The 15,720-nt window shown below is 41.3% G+C and overlaps 1 protein-coding gene across 4 annotated transcripts in view; it reads left to right on the top strand.

The window, feature by feature from the left end:
• The window catches only part of COP1 (COP1 E3 ubiquitin ligase), a 105,495-nt gene that overhangs the window by 70,958 nt on the left and 18,817 nt on the right, over positions 1-15,720 (top strand). For all 4 annotated transcript variants that reach the window (XM_053391247.1, XM_053391244.1, XM_053391243.1 and 1 more), the window contains 2 exons: positions 9,440-9,557; positions 14,931-15,055. In XM_053391247.1, the coding sequence (XP_053247222.1) occupies positions 9,440-9,557; positions 14,931-15,055 (243 nt within the window). The remainder of the gene's footprint in view (positions 1-9,439; positions 9,558-14,930; positions 15,056-15,720) is intronic.

Below are 15,720 nucleotides of genomic sequence, written 5' to 3'. Positions count from 1 at the left end.
GGCTGATTCCTTGTATACCAGTCCCTGGTACTATGGCTGTCTACCTTGGCAATGACACTGCTCTCTGTGAAGTGGATCCACCACAAACAGCAAGCTGTCTTTATCTTGGTATTGGTGGACTTCACCTCTCCCTGGCCCTGGTCCTTCAGGGACTACAATCATTGCGAACCACAGTTATGTGACAGCCCCCAAATATATAAGGCAGGCATGTCCGTTTTAGGGCACTGATCGATTTAATCTGGTCCCTGTGGCAGTATGTGTCCTGTGGTTAAAATCCTTAAAAAATGCTAAAACTTTGGTTGGCCCTCACACGTGTTCACTTCATCAAATCTGGCCCTCTTTGAAAAAAGTTTGGGCACCCCTGATATAAGGGTTTTGCATCATTCACTTGCTGCCGCTTGCTGTTGTGTTTGGACAAATCCACAAATAAAAGTTGCCACAAGTAGTAAAGCAGGGGGTGGGCAACTCAGCATGTTGATAGCTGGCTTTGAATTTAAGCCTTAGATGATGCTGATAAATGCAGTGAGTTAGGAAGATAAACCTGTGTTCAGAGATTGACTTGCTCCAGCAGAACACTGATTTTGTCCCCACCCCCCTGAAATGAAGAAGCATTTGCCTTTTGCCTGGTTTGCTGCAGAGGAGCTTTTTATCACACACCGTCTGATCTCATTATATAGTAAACGCTTGTTTAGGGTGTGTGGCAGGGGCTGCCAACCTTTTTGGATCAGAGAATTTTGAGAAAGTGCTGTGGGCACCAATCGCAAAATGGTTGATGAGTAGGCATGGTGCAATACACAACTAGAGGCTACAGTCATTGCTACTTCCGCCACAGCTACATCCTGCTAGTTCTGATATTGATCTCTCACTTTCACGTTGCCTTCTCTGTCTCTGTCTCCGTGTCTGATGCTATTGCTGTTGCTGTGTAACAGGAGGAAGCCTTTCCCAGTACCAGAGAGAATATACAAGGTGGCCATACTCACACTTGTGTGCACACACAAAACACACACATATCCTCAATGCACCTATAAAGATCATAGACATTCATGCACCTCTCATGCTTGCTCATAAGCACACAGTCTCCCCAACTCTCACTGACCACATAATCACATCCCTTCCCTCCCTCCCTCCCTCCAAAGCCCAAACGCACACCTCTCCTCACAGACGACACATAAGTCCCTATCCCTTCCCCTGCTCTCACTCACATCTCTTCTCCCTCACACAAAGGCATCTGCAACCATTCTTCCCAGACAGTTAGTTTTCCAGGGTTCGAGAGGAAGTAAATCCCTGAAAGGGTAAAAAGGTAAAGGTAATGGTACCCCTGACCATTAAGTCCAGTTGCAGACGACTCTTGGGTTGCGTGCTCATCTCGCTCTATAGGCCGAGGGAGCTGGCGTTTGTCCACAGACAGCTTCTGGGTCATGTGGCCGGCATGACTAAGCCGCTTCTGGAGAACCAGAGCAGCACACAGAAACACCGTTTACCTTCCCGCCGGAGCGGTACCTATTTATCTACTTGCACTTGATGTGCTTTTGAACTGCTAGGTGGGCAGGAGCTGGGACCAAACAACGGGAGCTCACCCTGTTGTGGGGATTTGAACCACTGATCTTCTGATCGGCAAGCCCTAGGCTTTGTGGTTTAGACCACAGCGCCACCCGCGTCCCTACCTGAAATGGTAGAGCTGGCTAATTTCTCACAAAACATGAGAATGGTATCTATATGGCATGCCCTACATCTCAGCTTCCAAAAATGCTATAAATTTACTGGGGGGGGGGGAGAAGTTGGGAATCTGGGGATTATGGTTCTTTCCCAAGGCACCAGAAATAGCCTAATGAAATCTAATGAAAAGGAAGTTTTAAGTTCTGTTTTGCAGGTGTGACCTGTATTATATGTGCCATATGTGAAAAAGCCAGCTTCCCCTGCTGTTCTGCCTGCTGTGACCCCCTTCGATCATTCCAATCTCTTCGATTGGGAATGACACAAAAATATATCTGGTAGATGTGGAGCATTCATAAGGAGGGTTTTCATTTAAAGTAAATTCTGTAATATGCTGTGTGTTGAGTGAAATAACTTAGAGCGAATCCTGCTCTTTTAATCTGGCTGGGGAAAGAAGGGCCTGTCATGGAAACCAATGAACATAATAAATTTGTAGAGTTGGAAGGTACCCTGAGGGTCATCTAGTCCAACCCCCTGCAGGGCAGGAATCTTTTGCCCAATATTGGTCTTGAGCTCATGAGATTAAGAGTCTTACGCTCTACCCAGCTGAGTTGAAGTCTAGATTAAGTCACCATCTTGGTTGACTTGAGGAGTAGGAATAAGGTATGGAAACATAATGTTTGCGTAGGCTCTGGAACGGATGGTGAATTTTATTTTTTGGATGTTCATTTTGGGGATACATTTTTGGTTTTGCTAACTCCCAGTTTTATTGTGCCTTTTCCTAAACGTTACACCTTATAGGTTATAGGTTACTTTTAATAATTCTTCCATATAAAGTGGAAGCAAACTCATTGGTGTGTGAGTAATGTTTAAAATTCACTCCATTCTGCTTTGGAAGAATGGCAGATGAAGGTGATGGACTATATGGGATTGGCCACTGTATTCTGCTCTGGTCAGACCTCACCTGGAGTACTGTGTCCAGTTCTGGGCACCACAGTTCAAGAAGGACATTGACAAACTGGAACGTGTCCAGAGGAGGGCAACCAAAATGGTCAAAGGCCTGGAAACGATGCCTTATGAGGAACGGCTAAGGGAGCTGGGCATGTTTAGCCTGGAGAAGAGGAGGTTAAGGGGTGATATGATAGCCATGTTCAAATATATAAAAGGATGTCACATAGAGGAGGGAGAAAGGTTGTTTTCTGCTGCTCCAGAGAAGAGGACACGGAGCAATGGATCCAAACTACAAGAAAGAAGATTCCACCTAAACATTAGGAAGAACTTCCTGACAGTAAGAGCTGTTCGACAGTGGAATTTGCTGCCAAGGAGTGTGGTGGAGTCTCCTTCTTTGGAGGTCTTTAAGCAGAGGCTTGACAACCATATGTCAGGAGTGCTCTGATGGTGTTTCCTGCTTGGCAGGGGGTTGGACTCGATGGCCCTTGTGGTCTCTTCCAACTCTATGATTCTATGATTCTATGATTCTATGACTGGCAGAATCCGAGACCAGGGAGAAGAGTCGGTGGAAGAAGATTGGAAGAAATTTAAAGATTATCTACAGAAATATTGTAAAATTAATGAGTGTTAGAATGATGTTGGATTGAAATTAAGTGGTTTCCAGCTGTAATGTTTTAAGAGATATGGGAAAAAAAGGATTATAAATAGGTAATAATATAATGGTAAGGATTTGCTGAACTAACAATTTGGGGTGGAATACAAAAAAGGGAGGTATGAGGAGGTCCGGGAAACAAGTTAAAAGAAAATAAGTAATTGAAAATGTATGTGTGTGTTTTTTTTCTTAAAAAGTTTCTTTATTCTGTATTTTTGTTATTCTGATTTTTATTTTTTTATTTTATTGTAATATTATAAAAAATCTTAATAAATATCTTTTAAAAAAAAATTCACTCCATTCCGTTTTTGCCCTTGCACTCTCCTAAATGCAAAATCACTGACAGTGCCAGCTATTGCAGCTTCCATTAGAGAGAATAATGTGATACCCCTTCAGGAGTTCCCCTGGCTGCAGTCATGTTGGAGGAGCTTCCAGCCATTGATTCAAATAAATTGCTTGATGGAATGACACTTTTAGATACAGATGATATGTCTGGTGCTTTCAGTGCTATTCTGCATAAGTTTCTACATATATCCAAGATAATTTCTCACTTTCTCCTTCCTTTATTTTCCATTGCAGGGACCATGGCCTTGATGCAGTTTATGGCTAGCATTTTTTCCAGGAATATTTTTATTATTACAGAATACTGTATATGTAACATACAAATGTGTTCACTCAGTTTCCTTGGTTTTTCAACACTTACAAAAGTATTCCAGATTAATTCTGTATTCTAATGCCTGCTCAGTTTTTCAGGTACTGAAATGGCAACAGACACATGCAAAAGAGACATTTCACCAGACTAGTTTAACTTTGAAGTTTGCAGAAGGGAATTTGTGGCATGCTCTCATGAAGGCTTGCCTGCTGCCTTCATTACATTTATTTAGGTGCCAGCTAAAAATGTTCCTCTATAACCAGGTCTTCTGCTGATTAAACAATCTAGGGCCTTTTAAACTCTCTCGCTCTGTGTGCGTGCATAACTATGTTATGTATTTCTACTTTATTATACTCTGAACCACCCTGTGAACCTCAGATGAAGGGTGATATATAAACTTAAATAAAAATAAAAATAAAAATAAATCCTTAGGGAACAGCCCAGTGAGAGATAAACTTGTTAGAGAATTTTGATACCTTGTGTTTGATGCCTTTAGTTTTACCTTGATAAATGTTCCTTAAGATTTACAGCAGCTCATGGCAAGAGTTTTGTGCAGAGTGATCTGCACAAAAAACAGGCAAAAAGTGAATAATACCTGTTTTACCCTGTTTGGTATAAAAACTGGAGTTACAGCATAGATGTTACAGATAGGTAGCCGTGTTGGTGTTGGCATAGATGTTAGTGTGAGATGAATGTCTGTGATCAGTAGAAGCTACATATATAGCAACAGACCGCCTCCCTATTTTTCTATGGTGATCCCATTTTAGCACATCCATGCCAGATTCATGGTGCCCTAGAATAATAGAATTGCAGAGTTGGAAGGACCCTGACGGTTATCTAGTCCAACCCCATGCAATGCAGGAATTCTGACCACAGCTATACCTGGGTGGACTCGAACCACCAATTTTCTGGTCCATTGTGCCACACTAATGACTACACTGGCTAAAGGAAAATTTATTACTGGTATTATATGTGGATTTGTCCATCTTTTTCCAAATATATCCCATGATCCTAAGAACCTACGTACTGATAAAAGTATATGTCAGTTGCACAGATGAGAGAGCTGACTCCAGTGTATCTGTCTCCATTTCTTTAGAATAATGAATAGCAGATTCACATACATACTTTTAAAACTACCTTTCATCCACTCTTCCACTCATTCTCAACTGGTTCTTTCCCCCAAACTGATTAAGTTCTTGAATGAGGTATGCAGTAGAAGTTTATTTAATGGAGCCTTCACAGGCTGCTCCATGACAAGCTTTAGAAAAGTCAATAAAAATGTCCCTGGCATGTGAAGGCTGTTCCCCATATCCTGATGAATGTCATCTGTAACCTCAAGCCATAGAGAGACTGTTCAATGCAAAGGGTTTTTTAAATAGGAAAAAAGGCTAGCACTTGTTTTTTCAGTTGCTATTCCCCTTGTTCAATGCTGCACAGGGAGGTAATAAATCCACAGAGAAATGCTATTGTTGAATGGCCACTTAAAAATAATGCAGTAAACTGCTGATAAAAAATAATGCTGAAATAGCTGTGAAGAGCTTGGTTGTGGGATCAAGCCTTTGCTTCACAGAAGAGCAAAAGTGAAAAAGATCCTTCAGAATGCAAGATTGTGATCCTGTCAGGAGAGAACCATAAGCATTTGTCCTGCATTCATCCTGGTTTGCTTTAACACATCTTCCCAATAGTCATTTGTTCATCCCACACTTTTAAATTCATTTCCTCATCACATTCCAAACCACAGAAATTCTCATCCTTTTAAAAAAGTGAAATTGTTTCACCAGAACAACAGCATCCTTTATTCTGCTTTAACTGGGCAAATCTTAAATTCCAGTATGTGCTTTAATCCCTCCTGCAAAATGGTGACAGTCAAGGCCCCCAAAATCTGTATTCATGACATGCAAACTGTCCATCCCAATCCATATGATATACGGGCGCATGTATCATAAAGACAGGAATCACTCTTTACCACATGCACTTGCCTTCCAATGCGCTTACGCTGATGAACTCCAGTCCCATTTTTAGATTCCCCTGAATATTGCAGGAAGACACAGTTTTCAAAATTATTTTAGGAGCTTCTCATGGGAATCCTATCCTGTAAATACAAAGAAAGTGAGTAAAAATAAAAGTGAAATTCAGCAGGGAAATTTCAGTTGCAAAAATAAGTACACGGTCTTGATAATATGGAAGACCTCTTACTGACGTCATCTTTGTCAAACTGCTGCTAATATCAGAAGAGTTACACTTCCCTTAGAATAAAAGCAACTTTGATCTGTTTTATGGATACATGGTAAGGCTGGTTAATTGGTTCTAATGTATGTGCTATGGGTAATATTCAACCATCATTGCAGACAGATTACTAGTAGTCATATCACGTTGTGGAACTGACATAGTTATTTAATTGTCTGTTACCTTTTCACTCAGTGCTTTCATGAGCTGGATTACCAATATTTTAGTACTGTGTTGTTTGTTTTAAGATACACAATACTTTTCAAGTATTCTGATTGCTAGTTCACCAGTGGAACAACTCTTTTGAAAAGCTAGTTCCAGGTGGAGCCCTGCTTTCCCCCCCAGAGCTGGGCTTTAAGACAATAAAGGTATGATCGGTGTGTGTTGAGGTGCTTGGTAGTCCATTTTACTTTTCAATATATAGCTTGTCTCTCTATTCATTGTGCAGGGAAGAGGGTGAATGGCTGAACCACTAAAGATATTCAGCTTTGGAATATAGGGACCTAAGGCAGTGCCTCTTGTTCTCTGTGTTTAGCACTAGCTATAAGGAGGGCCCCACCCTGATTCAAGTCCCGCAAAAGCCTTATATTTCACTGATTCCATAGAGCTGTGGTTACCAGAAGTATATAAATCTTTGGTTGAAATTAGGATGTTACAAATCATAGCTGAACTTTGGTTTTGGGTATCTCAAAACTTTTCTCTGTTGGTTCCCCATTGTATAGTACTTCTCAAAGTATTTGGCTCCTATAATCCTTGGATTTTGGGGTATCAAGAGGTCATTGCAAGCCAGTGTTGAATGTTCTTTGAGTCAAGGTTCCTTGCTGGCCTGGCAGAAAGACAAGGGGTATTGACAAAGCTATCATTGTTCTTCTGGTCTGTTCTTGGTGCTCATTCTTAGAGGAATTGTCTGGCTGCTTTAGAGTGCTTTAAATATAGAGCCCAAGATGTATAGGATCACCAGGAGCATGGCTAGTTGTGAGCAATTTCAGTAAATCATAAATCAAATTGAGAGGCTTCTGCCTGGGTACTTGGGATATTTATTCCTCTCACTTAGCCTGGTTTAATCTTGGCTTCCTTAGCTGGTAGCACTTTTATCTTGTTCTGTGAAAGGTCCATATGGTCTGAAAAAGAGAAGGGGGAGAGAGAATCTCTTTAATTAGGAAGCATGGCCACCTGTTCAGGCATTAATGAATGTGATGAGCATTAGACATGAGGTAGCTGCTTAAACAATGCAAGTTTGAATTAATAAAAATAATAATGAAACCTCTATTGGCACAGACAATAGTTTCTGTAATAATCAATTATTAAGTGGCTAATTTTAGAACGCAGGGACCATACAGTTTCCTGGACTCATACTGACCAAAACAGAAGTTGATTGATTGCATAGGCTATGCAAGCAGGCGTGCTAGGATGGGGCCATATGCTATCAGGCTTGGAGTTGTTTACTGCAGAATTTGGAAGGAGAATTCAAAGCTGAAAGCAGATGCTTCTGCCCCACTGCACCTTTTCCCTGTCTGTAGCAATCCAGTTTCTTATCTATTCCCTCCTCTCATCATTCTTCTGTTGATGCTTGAAGTCTGCAGCATTCCAAATGTGCCTACTGAATAGATGGAAGCACTCCAGCTTGAAAGAAGGCTGCAGTTTTCAATAGAATTCAATCAACTGTTATCTTGCAGTACAATCTACTAATACAACCTTCTTCCAGAGAGGTAGTCTGGTTTAGTCTATTGCAGCAAGAATATAGTTTGTAATACTTCAGTTCTAGCAGATTTGCCAGAGTACAAGCTTAAATGATCTACAGTCCACTTTGTCAGATATGTGAAGTGTTATCCTCATTTGATGGATATACATACACAAGAAACTGAAAGCAGTGAGACCCCAAATCCATGCAATACTAGAGGTACAGGTTTCCTGTGCAAAACTCAGATTTATAGAAGAGAAGAACACGGTCCTTTCACTACAATAGTAATTACACTGTCAGCAATTTTGTAGCATTACTATACTAATTTAACACCTGTAGTAGGAGAGAAATCCATGATCTCAATTAAACAACTACTTTCTGAGACCATCAAATCTGTTTTAAATATATGCAAACACCATATTTTCTGCTTGCAGCCTGCAATAGCTGTTGATTGGAATAGTAAGCTTTCCTAACTTTTCAATTGAGGAGACCCCTCCCCCCCATTAGTATTCCTTTGTTTTGTACTCTGACCTAAATAGGTTTTGGTTCCACTTCACTGGCCACTTAGCTATTCAGCTCCCAATACCAAGTACCATAAGCCACATAATTAACAATGGTATAGCGTTGTATCTGCACTGAAGTTTATGCTAGTCTTCGTTGGTTTTCAAACCTTGGTTTAAAAATATATTGATCCCCTAGTTTCAAAAATAAGCACAGTTGGCACGTGGAGGCATAATAGTACAACTCTGAAGGAGAAAGGCAAGAGCTATTCAAGGAGATGGGGATTGCAGTGTACTCCCAGCCCTTCCTGGTCTCATAACCACGGGTGCTCTGCATCTGAAACACCTAACTGGTCCCTGCTAGTTTCTGGTGGCATTTTCTTCATATGGTAGTTCCCTTCAGATAAGTGAACTTGGCAGTAAAGTTCAAAAGTAGGAAAACAGAGAACACTTCTTCATTGAGGACTTTTGTATTGCGGATTCACTTGTGCAGCTAGCTTGTTAACTAGAACAAATGTGGGATTAAAGGTAAAGGTACCCCTGACAGTTAAGTCCAGTTGCGAACGACTCTGGGGTTGCGGCACTCATCTCGCTTTACTGGCCAAGGGAGCCGATGTTTGTCCGCAGAGTTTTTCTGGGCCATGTGGCCAGCATGACTAAGCCACTTCTGGCAAACCAGAGCAGCACACAGAAATGCCGTTTACCTTCCTGCCAGAGCGGTACCTATTTATCTACTTGCACTTTTGGGTGTGCTTTCAAACTGCCAGGTTGGCAGGAGCTGGAACCGAGCAACAGGAGCTCACCCTGTCATGGGGATTCAAACCGCCAACCTTCTGATCAGCAAGCCCAAGAGGCTCAGTGGTTTAGACCACAGTGCCACCCGCGTCCTTAATGTGGGATTAGCAGTCCCCAAAGCTCCTTGCTTGCCAGATCAATGAATAGCTGAGATCCACATCCCTGACTAGCAGGCCTTTGATGAGAACAATAGTCAGGTTCTTGATCTTGGGCATTATGTTCCATCCTTCTTTGTATTAAGGTGCTTGGTAAACAAATAATTGAGCATTATTAGTAGCACTTTGCATACACTGATTTCTTTTTTCCTTTTTTGTCACACCTCTCCCCAGATCACTGTGTTCACTACTATGACCTTCGGAACACTAAGCAACCGATCATGGTCTTCAAAGGGCACCGCAAGGCTGTTTCATATGCAAAGTTCGTTAGTGGAGAGGAAATAGTCTCTGCGTAAGTATTTTCCTTGGTGTTTGTGAAAAACGTCTGTGTTTATTGATTCTACTTGGTGTATTTTCAAAGGCATTAAAATATATGGCTTGTGGGTGGGGGTATATGCACATACCATGTGTTGGTGTGAATGTCATCCTGCTAAACAGATTGCTGTGCTTTTGATAGAACAAAAATAAAGGACTATTTCACACCTCCCTTGGTTCCATAGCCTATGGCTTCAAAGGAGTCCAAGAAAAAAATAGCTAAAGCGGACATTTGCTTTATTTGTAAAATAAATTAAAAAATTGTCCAGTAGCAATTTAGAGGGTAGGAGGGTGGGATGGGGTGGAGTTTTTCTCAGAAGGGTAGTAGGAGATGGGTGATTGACTCAGTGGGTATGGTAAACCTGTTGACTGCAATTAGTCCTACAGGAAAAAGCAAGGGATAGTATGCAGATGACCAAAAATAGCTTTAGCATATGTAATGAGACAAGAATCAAATATCTCTATTCAGACCAGGTCTCTCCATAGTTTTCACCCTCCCACTGTATATAAGGGTCTGGCGACTTCTGTTTCAGTGTATCTGAAGAAGTGTGCATGCACACGAAAGCTTATACCCAGAACAAACTTAGTTGGTCTCTAAGGTGCTACTGGACATTTTATTATTATTATTATTATTTTGACTACATCAGACCAACATGGCTACCTACCTGAATTTATTTGTAAAGTTTTTATTTATCAGTCCCTTTAGAAGGAGGAGCAGAGAGCATGCTGAAACAAATGCTAAGTTCTGAAAAAGCTTGATCAGATGTGAAGGTGATAATAGAAAGGCAGTACAGTAATACTTATTCGTCTTCATAGTTCCATCCTTATTTCAGACATCATGATCTATTGTTTTATCATGATGTTTAAAAGGTAAAGGGACCCCTAACCATTAGGTCCAGTCATGACTGACTTTGGGGTTATGGAGTTCATCTCGCTTTATTGGCCGAGGGAGCCGGCGTACAGCTTCTGGATCATGTGGCCAGCATGACAAAGCCGCTACTGGCGAACCAGAGCAGCGCACGGAAACGCCGTTTACCTTCCCGCTGGAGCGGTACCTATTTATCTACTTGCACTTTGACGTGCTTTCGAACTTCTAGGTTGGCAGGAGCTGGGACTGAGCAACGGGAGCACACCCCGTCGCGGGGATTCGAACCGCCGACCTTCGGATCGGCAAGTCCTAGGCTCTGTGGTTTAACCCACAGCGCCACCCGCGTCCCTTATCATGATGTTTAGCTGGTGATTTATTGTCATGTTGAAAACCAGATATCAACCAGCTCTATTTAATACCTAATGTTCTGCTCCAAGGCAAGATTCTTCTTACTGGCAGAAGTTGCAAGAGCTGCAGGAGTGTCCCCTGGTGGTAACATACAGCTGCCATTTTGCTGCTTATGGAGTGTCATTTCATCTAATCAGAGAGGGAGAACCAGTAATGGAGAGAGAACTTGCTTGATATCTGGAATAAATTTAGGGTTAAGAGTCCTCCAAAATCTTATCCTTTATTTCAGACTAGCAGTGATCTTTACCCTTGACTAGCAAATCTATTATTAGAACAAAATTGGGCATTTAATCTGGGGCATTTTAAATCTGGAGATTTTAAAAATGCAATGCAAAATGTGCACCCATGGCAGAGTCCTAGTCCTCCAGCTGGGTAACCTTTTTGGAATAAAAATGTCTTCATTTCTCTCTGGAAAGTGCAGGTAGTGGGCGCCTGTCCTATCTCAACAGGAGTGCTTTTCAATGATGCTGTTAGCAATGTGCCCTCACCCTGCTGAAAGGAGGCTGACAGACTTCTAAGGATGGGGGGGATACTTAATTAGGATGTGCTTTATGCCTGATATTCATTTTATTCTCGGTGAGGGAAAATTTACTGAATTAAATAAAGATGTTGCTTGTATTAGTTGTGATCCTGGATTATGGGGTTAATTGGTGGAATCTCCTGCTTCTGACATGCATTCTAGGGCTTCCCCTGCTCACCTTAACGATCCTCTACTGTCAGAGACTCAGAGCAAGGGCAAATCCCATAGTCTCGGGTCATGTACAGAGTTACTAGTTGAACTGAACTCCTGTAACAGGAGGTCTGGAATACCATGCTAAGAGAGCTAGTGACAAGGGGACCATATCCTTTGGCACAGCAGGTCCTCGTCCCAAATCCTGAATCATAAAGTCCCACAAGGAGAACACAACATTTAGGAGCTGGAGCTACTCCAGAGGCAGATATAGGTACCAGAAGCATGGGAGACAGTTTAAATTGGCCAGTAACCAGTTTACCTTTACTCAAAGCATTAGCTACTTTAGGACTTCTTAATCACATACATACATACATACATACATACATACATACCACAGTGTGGTATGCTGGCCTGACAGCCACAGACAGAAAGTCTCTACAGAAGGTGGTGAATACAGCACATGATATCATAGACTGTCCCCTGAGTCCGCTAGATGACATCACAAGGGTTCGTTGCATTGGGAGAGCGAGAAAAATTCTCAGGGATGACTCACACCCCAGCCATCACCTCTTTAATCTTCTACCCTCGGGCAGGAGCTATAGAAGTATAATCAGCCGTACCAACAGGCTAAAAAATAGCTTCTATCCATGGGCTGTTAGGCTGTTGAATGGAAAATAACATAGCGAAATTGACTTGTGAGGTGGTGTGTTGTTCAATAAGAGATTGAGTTTTTCATAAGAGATTGAGTGTAATTTCATTGTACACAGGTTGTACAATGACAATAAAGGTATTATTATTATTATTATTATTATTATTATTATTATTATTACATACATGCATACACATCAATACATCAATTTGGGGTGGGTCAAGTGGGAATTACGGTTCAAACTTCCTTGCTGAACAGAAACACAGAGCCCACTCCTTCTTTTCCAGCCATATTAGAAGTGTCCCTTTCCACACTGTCTCTGGGGATTACATTATGGTACTGTTCTCACAAGCGAACAGTAAATGAAAATATTGCTTCATTTCAAAAATATAAAAAGATCTATCTTCCTTAGCCAACTTGAACTCTCCTGCCATTCAAATGACACAAGAGATTTTTTTCCATCTGAGATTAACTGAAGTACATTTTCTCATACTTTAAATAATTTCTGTACTGAAGTTACAGAGGTTTGGCAACTAAAAGAGAAGCATTGCTTGTCAAACTTCTATTAAACTGAATGGTTAAACCATGGGCAGTGTCAAAACCACAAAGCATTTTGCCTTTGTAGTCAGATGGCAACATCATGCGTGGGACCTTGAAAGGACAAAAGAGGCCTGTCCTACTTGAGAGACAGACATTGGAAAATGCTTGTTCCGTAGCCCTAGGTTATATTGACAGAGCTGTCCAATTCAGATGAAGCAATAGCTGGGCAAGGGTGTGCTGCGCAGAGATGTTGGGATCTCTTCTCTTCCACTTCCCTCCCAGCACAGTGTGCTGTATTGTAACATTGCAGTCAGTGGAAGAGCTTTATCAGGGGTTAACCGCAGTTTAAAAAAATTGTAAGAAAATATTTGCTTTTTCTAACGTAAACTGTTTTATGAATCACATCGATTAAATCTGCCCTGTGACATCCAGGCCATTTGGAACCACCTGACATTTACCAGGGTTCATCAGTTCTGGTGCTGCTTTATTGCATCCTGTGCATTGTGAATAGTGTGGGGGGGGACACTTTGGGGAGGAGTCTATGCATCTCCAAGGCAAGTGGTTGTTTTCATTTTGTACTTTTTCCCTCCATGTCTGTTGGCTTAATTTTCACAATTAAAATAATTAAAAGATTTCCCTTCCCCTCAAAGGAAATAACAACATCAGGAAAGCAAAAAGCGTGCCTGCCTCTTCTGTGGCAGTCTGCAGCCACAATTTGTTCAGGTCCCCAGACTTCCATTTTCACATTGCAAGGTCTCCTGCCATACTTGCATTTCTCTGATAGGTTTGTGATATTATGGGGAGTGTTGAACAATTCGAGTGTTCACTACAGTCTCTACCCATTGTACACTTTTTGGTTCTATAGTGTAATTCCAATCGCCAGCCTACACAAACCTGCAGTGGTGCAGTTCCAGAGCCTCTCCACTTTCACAATTGAGTCTAATTGAAGGTGCTGGTGTTTACCTATAAAGCTTTAAATGAAGGAAAACCAATAATCATAATTTATTATTTATATGATGCCCATGTGACTGGGTTGTTGAAAGGGGTGACTGGCAGATATTATTGGACTCCCAAGTCCCATCAGCCTCAGCCATCATGGCCATTGGAGAGGAATGATGGGAGTTACATTCCAACAACATTTGATATGCACCACATTGCTACCCTTGGTCTAAATGGCTTTCTGGTCCGAATATCTGAAAGTGTTGTATTCTTCTGTATCAACCTGCCTGGGTATTAAGATCTTCAAAGGAGGCCCTTCTCCGTAGAAGAAAATACATTATGTACAGAAGAGAAGGCTTTTTCTGTGATGGCTCCCTGACTTTGGAATACCCTCACTGGTGCTGACAGTTTAGACTTTCTGGCACCGGATTAAAACCTTTTTCTTGATCCAGGAATATAAAATTATGGTATTTTTAGCTAGTTAAATAGTTTTATTCCTCTAAATTGTACTATATTGCTATGTTTCATATTGTATTATTTGTTGATTTTTAAGTTTCTATGCTCTGAAATCCATATTTTGATGAAGCTATAGCTTACACGTTTTAAGTACGTACCACCTAGTAGGTGGTCCCATTGAGTGCAGTGAAACCTGTAGGCTTGTCTGCCTCTTCCCTTATCTTTCCAGAAGCAAGAGCATTTGTCCATAGTTGACTGAAATAGCAAACATTTTCATAATTTGTCACAATAATACACAGTATATTGTGAGATGTTTTATTGATAATTACTGACCACAAAACTTTGGTATATTCTTCATTTTGAGTTTTTACAGAAAAAAAGTAAAAATCTTGGTGTAGTTGCAGTTTTAAAGGAGTGTACACATAGGCTTCACATGATTGCATTGAACTCAGATTTCATTTTAAGACACGTTAGTTTTAACGTGACATTTAATATAACTGAAGTTTAAAATAAACCAAAATCCAACTTACATTTTAAAAACCTGATTTAGGCTGGTTAGCAGATAGAGCACATTGTGTACCCTGGTGGATATATGCCAGGCCAGTTCTGTGGAATGTGTCTTCCTTGTTCAACTCTATTGAGAGATCATGTTGAGAATCTGCTTTCTTGACTGCTCAAGCTACACACGGATACCCATGTGTGCAGTGGTTTTGCCTGCCCTGACAAATGTCCATGTCTTCTTAGGAGGGCCTTCCTAGCACTTTGACATACAGTGCAAACTAGTGACTTATGGGTGATTCGTACGTCTTTTTTTCAGGTCAACGGACAGTCAGCTAAAGCTGTGGAATGTAGGAAAGCCACACTGTCTGCGTTCCTTTAAGGGTCACATCAATGAGAAAAATTTTGTGGGTTTGGCATCCAATGGAGACTATATTGCCTGCGGTAAGTGAAACAACTGTTCAGCAAAGGGGACCAACATGTACTGCCTGCAAAGCTGTAGGAGGGTCCAGCACATGCTTGTGTGGCACAATGAAATTAAAGCACCTGAATTGCCACAGCACGTTGTGACTTACACCCCAATTATATTAACTGAAAACTTTTAAAGCACTGGGGAATATGGTGGGTGATTATAACTCTCCCCTCTTCTGAGATTCTTTAAAATACTTTAAAGCTGTCGGCATAGCTGCCCCTTGCCACTCTTTCCTGTAGCTGAATAATAAGCCAAATCCTTCAGTCTTACCTCACAGGATGTCCCTTCCAGACCTTTTATCACTTTTGTAGCTTGCTTCTGAATCCTTTTCAGTTTGTTACCATTCTTCTTGAACTCTGGTGCCTGGAGCAGAGCACAAAAGACTTTATATGAAGTCCCAACACTGCGTGGTACAGTGATAATAGGACATCTTGGAAATAGTGCTTATGTTTCTACAATACAGTTAAAAACTCCTACTAGCCTTCAGAACCACTGCCTTGCACTGTTTTCTACGTTACCCAAATTTTATGTGTCTGGCAAGCGTTGGCTACGACGAGTTGTAGGTAATGTTATGCAATGCAGTGATCTTACTTCTACCTTGGAGTTCTCTGCTTTAACTGTAACAGTTAGCCTCCAA

The sequence above is a fragment of the Podarcis raffonei genome, chromosome 6 (genome assembly GCF_027172205.1).
Source record: "Podarcis raffonei isolate rPodRaf1 chromosome 6, rPodRaf1.pri, whole genome shotgun sequence".
NCBI lineage: Eukaryota > Metazoa > Chordata > Lepidosauria > Squamata > Lacertidae > Podarcis > Podarcis raffonei.
This window is presented reverse-complemented; position numbering and strand designations above follow the sequence as displayed.